At 46.9% G+C, this 14,114-nt stretch overlaps 1 protein-coding gene across 2 annotated transcripts in view; it reads right to left on the bottom strand.

Annotated features, from left to right (window-relative positions):
* PIGN (phosphatidylinositol glycan anchor biosynthesis class N) overlaps positions 1 to 14,114 on the bottom strand; it is a 1,076,629-nt gene that overhangs the window by 480,430 nt on the left and 582,085 nt on the right. For both annotated transcript variants that reach the window (XM_086965406.1, XM_086965407.1), the window contains exon 19: positions 10,279 to 10,370. In XM_086965406.1, coding sequence (XP_086821532.1) covers positions 10,279 to 10,370 — 92 coding nt within the window. The remainder of the gene's footprint in view (positions 1 to 10,278; positions 10,371 to 14,114) is intronic.

Below are 14,114 nucleotides of genomic sequence, written 5' to 3'. Positions count from 1 at the left end.
CTGATCTGCAAGAGCCTTGTTGCACCATAAAACTTCTACCTTTGAGGAAGGATTTCAGCCACCCCAGTGCGGAGCTGATGACACCCGCTCTAGCTAGACACTGTAGTAAGATGGAGTGGGCTACAGTGTCGAATGCCGCACTGAGGTCAAGCATCACCAAGGCCATGGTGTTACCGGCATCCGCTCCCTGTCTGAGGAACTCAGTCGCTCTCAGGAGAGCTGTCTCAGTAGAGAATCCCACCCGGAATCCAGATTGCGAGGGGTGCAGGGATTCGTTTTTTTCTAAATGTGCCATTATTGACCATTTGCTACTTTCTCTGCAACCTTAGCTAAATAGGGGAGCAGAGAAATGGGTCTTAAATTTTCCAGTGAATCCTGGGCCATATTGGGTTTTTTCTTTAAAGGGAGCACAATTGCTTTTTTCCAAATTTCTGGGAGGTGTTCCGTGGAAAAAGAAACCTGGAGTAGATGCCTAATATACGGCTCCAGTGTAGAGAGACTTTCTCTCATTACCCTAGGAGGGGCTGGATCGAGGGGGGAGCCTGATTTAATTCCCTGACAGATGCTGCAGAGCGTCTCTGGAGGAGGAACTGAAAAAGATGACAGTCCCCCATCAATATTATCTGCTGACCTAATTACTGCAAATTTCGTACCGGCTGCAGGTTTGTTGGAGAAGGTATCATATATTTTACTCACCTTTCCTGCAAAATACTCTGCAATTTTGTTAGATTCTGCTATTGAGTCAGAGTGCTGGGTGGTTGGGGCACGTATCATTGAGATCTCTTTGAAGATTTTAAAGAGCTCCTTCGATGAGTTTTCTGCTTCCCCAATACGAATCTTATAGTGAGTTGCCTTTGCTCCACGTATCATCGTTTGATATTTTTTCTGAGCCTCCTTGTATTTTAGCTTACTTAGAGGGCAAAAGTCTATTCGCCAACTCCGTTCCATTTTTTTACATGCCGATTTAGCCTCTTGTAGCTCAGGCGTAAACCATGGAGCTGATTTCCCATTTCTGCACCCTATTCTAGCGAGATGTATCGGGGCTGTCTTATCAAGGGCTTCGAGAATGCGCTGTTCTAATCTTTTGAGAGCGAGCTTACAATCGTCGCCTCCCGGTGGGCCCCCATCTAGCAACAATTCATTGAACACCTCTTGGGAGAATTGTTTCCATTTGCGTCGGGGGTATCTTTTATTCTCCGCTAGGTGAGAGTCAGGGGTTGAAATAAGAATTTAAAATGGGACTAAATAGTGGTCTGACCACGGGATCGGAAGGGGAGTGTCAGTCATTATTCCATCCCAGCTACCAAATACCGGATCTAATAGGTGGCCATGTTTGTGAGTGGGCATGTGGTTTTTTAGGTCCATTTGTAGTGTCTGTAGATCTAATATCAAGTTAGCGGCTTCCTTGTCCTGTTCATCATCAAGGTGGATATTAAGATCTCCTAACATCAGAAATCTGCTCTTTCTGGTTGCCAGATGAGCAATGCCCTCCAACAGGCTACCTTTAAAGTTTTTTAGTCCACCTGGGGGTCTATAGACAAGAATCCCTGCTATAGAAAATTGAGGCCCCAATTTTAGTACAAAGCAGCCTGCCTCACAATTGTCTAAATTAATAGCTTCTAGGGTACATTCCATCGGTGATTTAATAACAATGGCAATTCCCCGCCTTCTTCCTTAGCTCCAGTCTAGTCTGGCCAGTGAGTAGGAGGGTGGGATAGCTTCTATGATCTCTGGATTAGAGTGTTCCCCTAGCCAGGTCTCCGTTAAGAAGAGAAAATCCAATTTGCCCTCCAGAAGGAGATCCCAGATCTGAATGCTGTGCTTCCTTAGCGACCTACAGTTAAGCAGGGCTCCCTGGACGAATCTATTTGTTGATCCGCTTAATTAATCTTTAGTAACTCTAAAAGAACAATGTGCACAGTTGCGTAGAGTCAGAGCTTCCATAGAGTGCCAACAGTGCTCCTCTTTAGGAAGTTGTATTTTTAACAATTCCTGTTTGTCATATTGAATGCGGGTTTGCCCAGTCTGTGCAGAGATCTTGGCCCCAGGTCCCATCCAGTCGCGGATGGGCACAGACGGGCTTGACTTAGGCGCGCATTCGTCGCGCCCGCTGCGCTCATCCTCTGCCCGTCTGGAAGTGACACATAGTATATAGGGGGAAGGGGGACGTCGGGGGGGCGTGGCCTAGCTGTAGTGGGCGTGGCCTCCGGGGTCCCAGCTGATGGTAATTTAGCGTTCGGGTGTCTCCCGCCGCAGCGCCAAAATCGGCTGCGCGGGGATGTCCAGGGGAGTAAACACCAGGTCTGAGAGTGTCCAAGAGAGAGGGTAGGTAAAAACACAATAACACAGTTCTGTTTTTAAAATAATGCTAGCTTGATTAGCAACTGTCCCCTTATGGAATGTGGGTTCTTTATTCTGCCCTTCTCTAGGAGCAGGACTCAGTACTATTACAGATTTTGTGGTTGCTTTCTGATTATTTGACGATGGGATATGTAGGACTAGTGGTTGATTTTGGACAATATTAGTATGTGCAGTAGCTTTGGACGCTTCGGTGGCAGCTAGCGACTGTGATTGCTCAGATCCAACCATACTTTTTATGAGTAGCGAATTTGCCTTAGTCACTTCCTCTATACCGTGAGCCTTTCCCCTAGGGTGTTCATTATTTCTATCAGCGGGGATATTATAGATTTAACCAGGAGTTCGATCTGGACCAATAGAGTTGCCTGTGGAGGAAGTGCAGGATTTTCCAGTATTGAGTGTACCTTGGGTGCCTTAGGGGTGGTGGTAATAGCCAATGGGGGGCTTGAGTACAATTTTTGATGTTTTGCTGAACTCCCCGTATGTTTAGCCCCATTTTGCTTTCTTTTGACAGAAGGGACCTGAGGGAGCACTATCGGTTGCGTGTAATCTTTAGCTGAAAGTATGAGGGGGGTACCCAGGAAACTTTTGTTTAATTTGGATGGTGTACTAGACTGGGGAATTGTGTTTACTGTAGGGCTAGTAGGCACGCTAATTTGCCCACAACCCGGTCCCACAGGAGCATACATGGTATTACACATCTTGTTTAATTCCTCCAAAAAAGAAGAGTTTTGTGGTGCATCAACTGTCTGTAGAGGAGATCGCTTACTAGATGTGATATCTGAAGAGAGATGTCGTTCCGTTCTCTCGATTTCACGATCAATGGTCGATGTTGCCCTGTTTAAGTAGTGGTCCAATGACCCCATAAGCGAGTCCCTCTGGAAGTTAGTATTTTTGGGAACCCCCTTACAAGTCATGGTGTATCAAGCTTTTATATATTTAGGAGGGGGGCAACAACACACCTAAGGATGTTCTTACTAGACAATGTAAAGTCCCTTAGGGAAGTCCCCAGACGAACATATAAATGGTCTCCGGTGGTTACTTTATTCTCATTACCTCCTTTTGTAGCAAAGCCAAGGGGGGTGGCCCGGTCCGACCTCCTCTGACCCCTGATGGCCACAGATGGTCCCGCCCTTGTCCCGGGCTTCTCCCGGCGCCGCCCGCGCGCGTCCCACGTGGCGGGAGGCTCTCCGTGGTCTTATGGAGGCAGCAGGCGCAGCGGGAGCGTCACAGGGCTGTCCACTGCGCTGGCAGTCGGCGCCCTTCACAGAGGCTGGAGCCCCTAGAGTGGAGACTGGAAGGCTCAAGTGAGTAAGTGTCTCACGAGACCCCTGCAGTGGTTGGGGGAACACAGCGAGAACGGCTGATGAGGGTCCGAACCAGAGGGACCTGTGAACAGGCTACTGTCCTCATACTCCTGCTGAGATTGGCAACTCCAATGTGGCGAACACACACCTGCTTGTCGGATCATGGCTGTTAATAACAAGTATCCGGGGGTGCACGCAGGAATTACCAAGACGGTGCATTGAGAAGTGGATAACACGATGGGGCGGGATGCTTTCATCGGGACTCGATCTGCTTGACATGGGCAAGCGGAAAGCTTCAAGGACCCAAGACCCTGGGGCTGCTCGGCTGTGAGAGACCGGGTCTGGAGAGATCTCCTCCACCAACGAGATTCGCGGAGCAGCTGGGGGTGAGTTGGATTAACTAGATTGGAGGCCCACGTACGCCCTCTGGCAGGATGACTCGTCACTCTGGGAAATGGAGTTATATAGCTGTGCAGTGTCCTGAGGTCATGCTGAACATCCCTGCGTATACTGGGGAATGACAAAGTATCTCTCAGCCTGCATAAGACCAGAGCCCCGGCTGGGGTTGAACCCAATGAGATAAGACGTAGTCTGCGACTCCACCAGACAGGAAGAGCAGGTTAAGATACAGTCTGTACAAGAAACTTGCTGATATGGGTAAAGATAAAACAACAAAATCACAATCAAATAAAATACTGAACTATGCCCAGCCCATATCACACGGCCCGGAGGATAGATTTGAAGATCGAGCACCGGAAAAGGGGGCACTGGAGGGGGCTGGCGAAGATTCTCCGACACTAATGGATGTTATCCGCGCTGTTCAGTCGACCAGAGATGACATGATCCGAAAGATCGATGCAGTGGCTATCGACGTTAATCTGCTGAGATGCTACCTCAGAAAAGTCTTGGACAGGGTGCCGGTCACGTTAGAAGAACACAGAACTCCTGAAGGAAGAGCTCAAGAATCTTAGTGCCACGGTGGTGGAGTTGAAATGCCAGGTGATCAAGCTCGATGACGGGGCTGAAAACTCAGAAGGCCGGTCAAGAAGGGGGAACCTAAGATTTGTGGCGTTCCCCGAGAAGGCAGAGGGCTCTGCAATGGACCTCTTTTTGGAGGATTGGATCACTAGAGAAATGGCTCCCAAACAGCTGTCGAAAATCTTTAGTGTCAAACAAGAGCATAGAACGCTGGTGGCTCCCCCTAGATCTGGAGCACCGCCTTGAGCTATCATCGCTAAGTTGTTCAACTTCAGGGACAGGGACCTTTTGCTTAAGGTCTCTCAAAGTGGATGTCTGTTCTTTTTGAGGGTCACGCCATAGCAATATACCCTGATTACACCCAAAGGGTCCAGGAACAGAGGCGGATTTTCATTGTAATTAAACGACGGATTAGAGACCTGAACTTGAAATACAGCCTCATGTTCCCAGAGAAACTATGTGTGGAGAGTGAATGTCGGGTCTTATTCTTTTTCTCGGCGGAGGAGGCGAGAGACTGCTTGGACGCCAGATCTCCAGAGGGGAGACGCCTGGTCCCCTCTACGAGTTCCGCTGGGTCGCACCCCTCACAGTGAGGAGTCGAAGGCAGCCTCTGAGACAAGCGTCTAGAAAGAGAACGATGAGCTTGAGACAAATCACAGTCCTACGAGATGGCACACTGCAGGCTTCGGACCCTGAGGTTGTCCTGGACTCGATGGAAGCGATGCCAGAACTTGAACTTGGGACAGGTGGCCCAGGCAGTGAGCAGGACTGAGCTCTGAGATTTGTGCATCAACTGCTGAACTGTACAGATAACTCTTTGAGTGTCTGAGATGTGCTGAGACCTGGGAGCCTAGACTGTTAACTATAGAGGGATTCTGGGGAAGGGGCCTCTTGATTGTTGTGGTATTGAGTCTCTCCTTTTTTTCTTTAATTAGGCTAGGTCTGCTGGGGAAGCTTGAGAGCGATCTTGCGCCACAGGGTGACCAACTCTCTTGCACAGCGTTTAATTGTTATTGGTGGGGGGGAGGTATGGGGAGGTATGTATGGTGGCTTACATGGAACTGGATATTCACATTTATACTGCTGCCCATGTGCGGGGGAAGGGGTTCCGAATGTTTTAGTTCTTGGAAGTTTGTTAGTTTGTTTGGGAATCTATGGGGTCACAGGGGACTACACCGACGTGCACAAGTTCTGTATGAGATGGGAGGGACACCCAGGGCGGGGAAAGATGTATGCCTGGGAAATACTACCACCTTGCCATGACAGTACAATCACTAAAGCTCCTTAAATGGAACGTCCGAGGGATGGCAGGCTTAGAAAAACGCCGTAGAGTACACTTTTTCCTGAAGAGATATGGAGTAGCAATTGTGGGTCTACAGGAGACACAAATCTGGGGGAATACTATAAAGTGTTTACATAAACGGTGGAAGGGGCACATCTATGCCACATCCTATTCTGGTTTTTCACGGGAGGCATTGGTATGGGTAGCACTGGGAGTTTTGTTTCAACACCTTCACCACATCCTGGTCCCTGAAGGGAGGTATGTTAGTCCGTTTGGGAGGTGGGAAGGGAAAGAATTGCGTATCATTAATGTGTACGCGCCCAACTTTGACTGCCCCGATTTTTATCAGATAGTCCTGACTGGGTGCGGAAATTCTTCTCTTTGGTGACTTCAATTGTGTACTTGATGGACATTTGAGGAACACCCCAGAGACAACACCAAACCCGTATGGTAAAATCCCTTATAGGTATTATACTGGGTATGCAGTTACGGGATGAGTGGAGAGCACACAACCCTGATAGGAGGGAATTTTCCTGCTATACTCCTGCAGCCAATACCTTCTCTCGGATAGATAGTTGCTGCCTTACTACTGGCCTTGTTGCCACGACGAGGGCCATTTTTTACCTATCGTGATATTTATATGACCATGTTGCTGTTGATCCTGACCTCCAGGCCGGGAAGACCGCCCATTCCATTATGGCGGCTTCATGCTGAGGCCCTTACAGACCCCCCCCCCCCCCCCCCACCCCCCCCCATATGTACAGACTGTGAGGGAGGCTATCCGAGATTACTTTGGGGAGAACTGGGGGTCCATTGCCACAAGATCTACCGAGTGGGAGGCCATGAAGGTTGTTATTAGTATGAAGACCACTTATGGGGTCTACCACCAGCTTAACACAGACATCAATACCCTAGAAAAACGTCTGCAAACCCTAGAAACCACACTGCATCGGGCCCCTGATAACAACACAGAGTGGAAGCGCATTAAGGGGGAGTTACTTGAAGCTTGGTCGAGACTAGAGAAACACAAATACACCACCTATAGACAGAGGCTTCATATGGAGGGCGACAGGTCGGGAGCATTGCTAGCCCGACTGATTAGGATGGAGACGGAACACACTCTGGTGTTACAGCTCTGTGATACCATGGTTGAACATAGTATATACACAGGAGGCGATTATAAGAGAATTTGCGTCACACCTACAACAGACTTGTTCGACTGTAGCCCGGGCCGAACCTCTAACATTCCAGAATTTTTAATGATATAGCATTTCCTACACTTGGTGATGATGAGGCTGAGGCCCTTGGGGCGCCTCTTACCAGGGAAGAAATACTGGCGTCCATTAAACATTTAAAAAATGAAAAATGTCCCGGAAGTGATAGTCTCCTGGCAGAGTTCTATAAGACGTTTGCCCCAGAGCTGGTGGTAAGTGAGAAAAATGGTGGATCACCTCCTTGAGGTTTATACCAAAGCCCTAGACAAAGGGGCCCTTCCCAATACCATGATGGAAGCACTGGGTTCCAAGATCCTTAAGCCAGATAGGGATTCCCTCTCCCCGAGTTCTTACAGGCCTATATCCTTCTCGAATATTAACGAGAAAATACTGAGAGGTGTCCTGGCGGCACGACTTTTGCAGTACATGACTCAACTAGTCCACTTGGACCAATCTGGGTTAATTCCAGGTCAGAATACCACACATAATTTGCACAGACTTGCACACATATGGCATGCGCCGGATCACCTGGAGTCGGAGTGGGCTTTGTGTCTTTTAGATGTTTGTCAGGCCTTTGACTCGGTTGAGTGGGATTATATGTGGATAGTACTTGCCCGGATGGGACTGGGGGGCCACTACTTAAGACGGTTGAAATTGCTTAACTGTAAACCTACGACTCGTATTCGCCTTCAGAATCAGATATCAGACAGTCTGGAGCTCCAACAGGCTACTCAACAGGGTTGCCCACTGTCGCCGCTCCTCTTCGCCCTTGCGATGAATCCTCTGGCAATTACTCTTAGATGACGGATGGAGCGCTGGGGGAGTTAGGCTTGGAACAACAGTTCATGTTGTGTCAATGTACGCCGATAATACCATGGTATACCTCTGACACCCCGAAACAGCAATAGCAGAGCTCCTCCAGGAGCTGACTAGTTTTGGGGACATTTCGGGACTTTTTCTTAATCCAGGAAAATCTAAACTTGTCCTCATGGGCAGCCTACGGGACGTGGGGGAAGAAGTCCTACCTATAGTGGGGATGAGTTGGGCCACTGACACAGTTCGCTACCTGGGGGTTGGGCTGACGCATACACAGGAAGCCTACTTAGAACATAATGTGGGGAGGTGTGTGGAGGGTGTTCAAAAACCAATTGAGTTCTGGCAAGACCTCCCCTTAACTCTGTTGGGACGGATTGCCCTAATTAAAATGGTGGTCCTTCCACGTTGCTTAGACGTTATACAAAATTATTTTTATCGTATCCCATGGGTGTATTTTTGCAGACTGGATCAGTTGATGGTGGACTTCTAATGGGGATCCAGGGGAAGAGAGTGAAGCTAGATACACTGCAGAGGACGTGGGAACAAGGGGGGGTTGGAGGTACACAGGTTCATCCATTACTATATAGCAACGCAACTTCAGCATGCAGTACAGTGGCAAGATGAGAACGACAATTGGGAGAAGCGGCTGCTGAATGGCACTTATCGAGGTACTCCCCTATCTGATCTCCTCATAATGAGTCCGAGGGTGCCCGCGCGATTCCCTTATATTATTAGACATGTGGCTGCAATATGGAAAAACGCAATTGTAACTGTGGTGAAATGAGTGCCATATGCCCCAAGGGCCCCGCTGTGGGCAGTGATACCATTCAAATGAATAAGTAAAACTATGACTGCCACTAGATGGGCGGATGGAGAATGCAGCAAGATGGGGGACCTATACCTGGGGCAATGGTTACTAACAAGGGAGGAAGCTGAGTTGATGATTGGTTTGGGAAGGGGACAATATCTCTAGTATGCGAAGATCTCGGCGGTTGCACAAGAGATCTGGCCAACATTTCCGGAGGAACCACCCATAACTGCCACGCTCCAGGCCCTCACCTCGCTGGCCGGGAGCCGCAGACTGGTGTCCCATAAATATAGGGTGTTAGGAGAGGACCTTGCTGCAGATCCGCTCCAAGTGCAGACCAAATAGGATGGAATACTGGAAGAGCCTTTGACGGATTCAGAGTGGGGACAGGTGCATGAAAGGGTCAATCAAATTAGCTCCAATGTGAGATTTAAGCTTACCCAATTCAATATTATTCACCAAACATACCTGACTCCACACAAATTGCACAGAATCTACCCGGATCGCCCCGCTCACTGCCCCAAATGTGGTTAGAACGACGCTCATTTTTTACATATGATCTGGGAAAGCCCGAAATTGAAATTGTTTTGGGAATCGATATTAGAACTTTTACACAGGTGACGGGGTGGACGGTGCCGTGTTCCATTAAGCAGGGGATTCTGGGAATTCTTCTCAGGCCCAAAGGGAGGAAGCTTACACGTAGGTTCCAATAGTTGGGAGTGGTGTTGGCTAAAAGAAGGATTGTAATTAGCTGGATGGGCTTGCTGCTCCCCACGCTGGAAAACTGGGCTCAAGATCTAGGGTAATGGGCCACAGCGGAATTAATCCGAATGAGGGGTGTCCGAAGAGATGAAAATTTAGAAGAAGACGCAGTGGCATGGCAAGTTATGATCTTCGAAATCCTTATCAGAGAGAACCACCTCACACAAGCAGCGGTGGGAACACTGATGGATGGAGATAGGCCGGGGGCGGGATCATGGCCAGAGAACAATTCCGGGTGGTGATCTACCAAAAAGCCTAAGAGGGTGGTAATGACTACTCTGAGATACAAGGTGCAGGTAGGTGTTTCCCAATGTGACCCGGAGGGGGGGAGGGGCGGGCGGAGGGGACGTTTTATAGTTGAAATGTTTGTTTTCATTAGAAGCATCTCTATATCTGAACGCCGTATGGTTAGTATCAGATATCAGTTGTAAATAGGTCCCTAACAGATGGAATTATATTGTTGTTTTAGTCTGTGTATTAAGAACTAACGAAAGTATGCGATATGTAACTGCTGTCACTACTGTTCTGAGATACTGTATGGATGGAACTTAATAAAAAAAAATATTTTTTAAATACAATACAGCCTATCAGACACAGACTGGTCTACAATATCTAGGCAATGGAACTGCCACACAAGAGGCTTTTCAGAGTTTCTTGAATCAAACAAGACTTGAAAGGTGTGACCAGTTCAGCAGAGCATATGCGTTTTTTCAATGCGCTATAACAGTTTTAGGGAAACAATGTTGATCTTACACTAGAGTGATGTTAGGCTCTCGTCCAACTACAGGCATCAGGGGAAAAGCTGCCAGCAGCAAACATAAAACAGCCCAGCTCAGCGTTGTCACCTAGAAAAGAAAACAGAGAAGACTGTAGGATCAACACCACCAGACATGACACCAGAACTGGTGGGCGACAGAAGCGTACACACTGACAGCAAACTACTGACATTTTTCTTACATTTTGTTTAATGAATGTGGAAAACAATAAATGCAACGCTGAAAGGAAAACGGCGAAATCATCCATTCAGGCCTCCACAACCTAACAAAATCAATGAATACATACCGCTAAATTGTATAATAGCAATGGCGTAAGAAAAACACATGTACACATGAAAAAAAGAAGCTTAAGGCATATCAGACATAATTAAACACTGTTTCAAAAGCCAAATAATTAACTGTCCAGTGTTGCTTCTCTGTAATCCCATCAAAGTAGTCTGACATCGCTGCTCTGGGTTTTTGATATTATTGATGATCGAGCTTAAATTAAAGCTACTATCAGTTCATGAAGCGCTGCGTTTCCGTGTTTTATGTAGCGCACACCGTGAGCCAACTTCGAGCATTCAAAGTCACCGGTTATGCTGTTCATACTTGTGATATATGCTGTGAGAGAGTACATTATTCTTTGGGGTGGATGGTAGTCCACCACGAGTGATAATGTCACTATTCCGGTTAAGTGCAGGAAACCTTTAAGTGTTTTAAACTGGAGCTCAACCTCTGGTATTTATGGCACAAAGCAGACAGACTTAACGCCAGAAGATTTGTAAAGCATTTCGGAGTATCAAAACAGGCAAATATTCAAAAATAAAACACAATAAAATCTCACTCAAATTTATCAAAATTGAGAATATTTTAATTAACAAAATGACACTAAAAAAAACAAACATCCAATAAAGGGAACTTTAGATATGAGTTTTTAAAGTTTGAAATACATTTTAGTGCCAAAAAGCACAAAGTGCCAGCTGTGGGCAACAGGCTGTGCTAGACCGGGGCAAAGGTAAGGTTTGAGGCTGACTACAATGGAACACAGGTCAGATAAGAGAACATGGTTGGTCCCAGTTGAAGTGTTACCTTCTGACTTAAAACTTTTCTGAGAAGGCAGACACCTCATTGGGTTAAGGTTGCAGGCCGGATCCGAAGACGAGATTGTCAACAATGTGTTGGCAACGGTCGCAGTTTCGGTGAAGCCGTCGCCGAAGTCTGTAAAAGCTTTGAGTAGGAAAAGTCCAGAGTTTGTCCCAGGAAGCTGTCAACGTAAATCAGATACTGCTAGGTGTTGGACCCGATGAACATTTCTACCTTTGGAATTAGTCTTTTCTGGAAGTCAGATTCTTACAGTTTGGCAGGGCGGCAGGCTGTTACCAGAGAGGGTTCAACATCGTTCAATGCCACTCACATCAGCTCCACCAGACTGGATTTGCTGCTGCGGAGAAGATTTGTGAGTGAGCTGAGGCAAAGTCAGCCCCCTGGCGATGCATTCTTGGTGGATTGGCTCAGCAGGTTGGTTCTGGTCTTCTGTTGGTTTTCTAGGTAAAAAATCCTTTAAAAAGTTTCCAAATCCCAGGTTTTAGGTTTAGGCAGGTGAAGTGCACTCTGACAGTTTTGTAAGGGCCAGGACCTTAGGGACACAGCTTAGAGGTCAGAACTCATACTAGTAGAAGCTGCCACTAAGGTCCAGAGCATGTCTAGTTGGATCTGGCCAGCTGGGCTCTTCAGGAAAGTGAGATTCTGGCAGTTTTTCTCTCCCTTTAGCTCAACAGGAGGTCATCCAACTGCCCCTTGGAGTTCACGTTTTAGTTCTGGGTACAAGTGGGAGCAAGACCAGCCCTTAAGATTATCCTTACACGTCAGAATAGCAGGTGCAGTCATATTTCTAGTTTACACAGGTCAGGGGGTGTTCTGAGGAGGTTAAGCCCAGTGCCAGCTGTGGGTGGAGGAATCTCCAGCCACCCCGTAATCAATTGGGTAAAATGTTCCCAATGCTGCTCTTACCCACTTTTTGCAGCACTTCCTGTGTGTTTTACTGTCAACACAGCACCATACCTTTTCTTGGTTTACTTGGACACTCGCAAACCACTCCTTTGTTTAGGTTTATGTACCGGACTAGTTGGGAACGAGTCTGTTCTTTATTACTACGCAGCTTACACATTAAAGCGCATGCGCTAATTCACCTATTGCTCGCGTTTACCTGATGGCGTTTGGCGGCTATCGCTGCACCTGTTAACCCACGAATACACCGGTAAGCACTATTGGGCAACATTCGTTTGCTAGTGTTATGTTTAGTCCGCACCTCTTTGGTGCGAACTTCAAGGGTAGTTGTTTACTTGCACACCTGACTCTATCACACGGCGTTTCCTGTTTAAAGAAGCATGTCACGGGACCTTTTCACCCACGTTTTGTTTGCACACGCATTTCCTTTCAATACCGCCATTTACGTAGTTTTTCTTCACAGTAGTGTCACGTTTTAGTGAGATGAAGGTTGCACTCTAACTCTTGTTATTTCGTCACTGAACACACCTGAATCCTGGATTTCACCTGCATGTGGATACAGCCTTTTGGTCCTCTCTTGACTATCACGTTTTTCAGTATACATTTTTTAAACACGCTCGGCCCCTGACTGATGTACCCTTTATTTTACTTGTCCACAGCATATACCCCCTGACGAAGAGCCACCGACTCGAAATGCATTGGGGATTGGAATTATGCAAATGATGCCACTACATTGAAACTTTGGCCACTTTGATGTGACAAAACACTTGCTTCAGTTGTTTCCACATGAGGAGCACCTTGATGTTTTGGATTACAATGTGTGAACTTAGATTCCACGAATCAAATATGAAAAAGTGAATAAAACTTTGGATTATTACACCTTTCGACTACCTTTTGCTCATTCAGCATATAGGAGTGCTCAGGCTAACCACCTTGTGCTCACAAGGTTTTGCATGTACTTTTACTGTAAACTAGCCCACAGTGTCCTTTTCTACCTGAAACCAAGATGGAGGGAACTTTCTACCTCTGTGCAGAGCTTCCTGTGCCCACCCAGAGGTATGGCTATGATAATGGACAAACCCTCCCCTGTGGTCACTCAAAACTGGTTCTGGGGGCAGCTCCTCCCCAGTAGGAATGATGCCTGGCTAGCTAGGTAGTAGGACAGGAGAAGGTCAATCCTCATCCCTTTGACTCAGCTCTAGGAGCCACTTTACACCTAATCATGGAGCCATTCAGCTCCTGAGTGAAAGTGAACACATGCAGAAAGACACATTTGGCTTAGGTAGAAAAATGCCATTTGCAATTCCTTATTAGTGAAAAATAAGGATTCGCTAATATGGAATTGCAAAAGCCTATGCATGTAGAAATCGCTAAAAAAAATAGAGATTCCTACAAATTCGCAATTAAGAAATGGGTTTCCATTCATTCCTATGGGCCTATTGCATGCGCAATTTGTCAGTACCCATTAGGTACTCGCAAATTGCGCATGCAATTTTAAGGGTGCCAGGGTGTCAAAAGGACACCCTGTTGCACCCCTGATATTGTAACGTGGACCCATGTTGCGCACACACATGGCCCAAGGGCATATGTGTGTGTAACAAGTAACTTTGAAAAATGCACTTTAGTGCATTTTCCAAAATGTTTGCAAATTACAGACCTGTTTTATTTTTCGGTAATTTGCAATCCCTGATAGCGAGATCACTACTTTAAATTGCTTCTAGCATTGAATTTAAGGAATCGCAATTTGGGATTCCTTAAATGCAATCACAATTTACGATTTTTGCATTTGGGATGATGCATCCCAAATGTAAAAATACCGGTCGC

Source organism: Lissotriton vulgaris, chromosome 4_1 (genome assembly GCF_964263255.1).
Source record: "Lissotriton vulgaris chromosome 4_1, aLisVul1.2, whole genome shotgun sequence".
Lineage (NCBI taxonomy): Eukaryota > Metazoa > Chordata > Amphibia > Caudata > Salamandridae > Lissotriton > Lissotriton vulgaris.
Note: the sequence above shows the minus strand (reverse complement) of the source record. Positions and strands in the feature narration are given on the sequence as shown.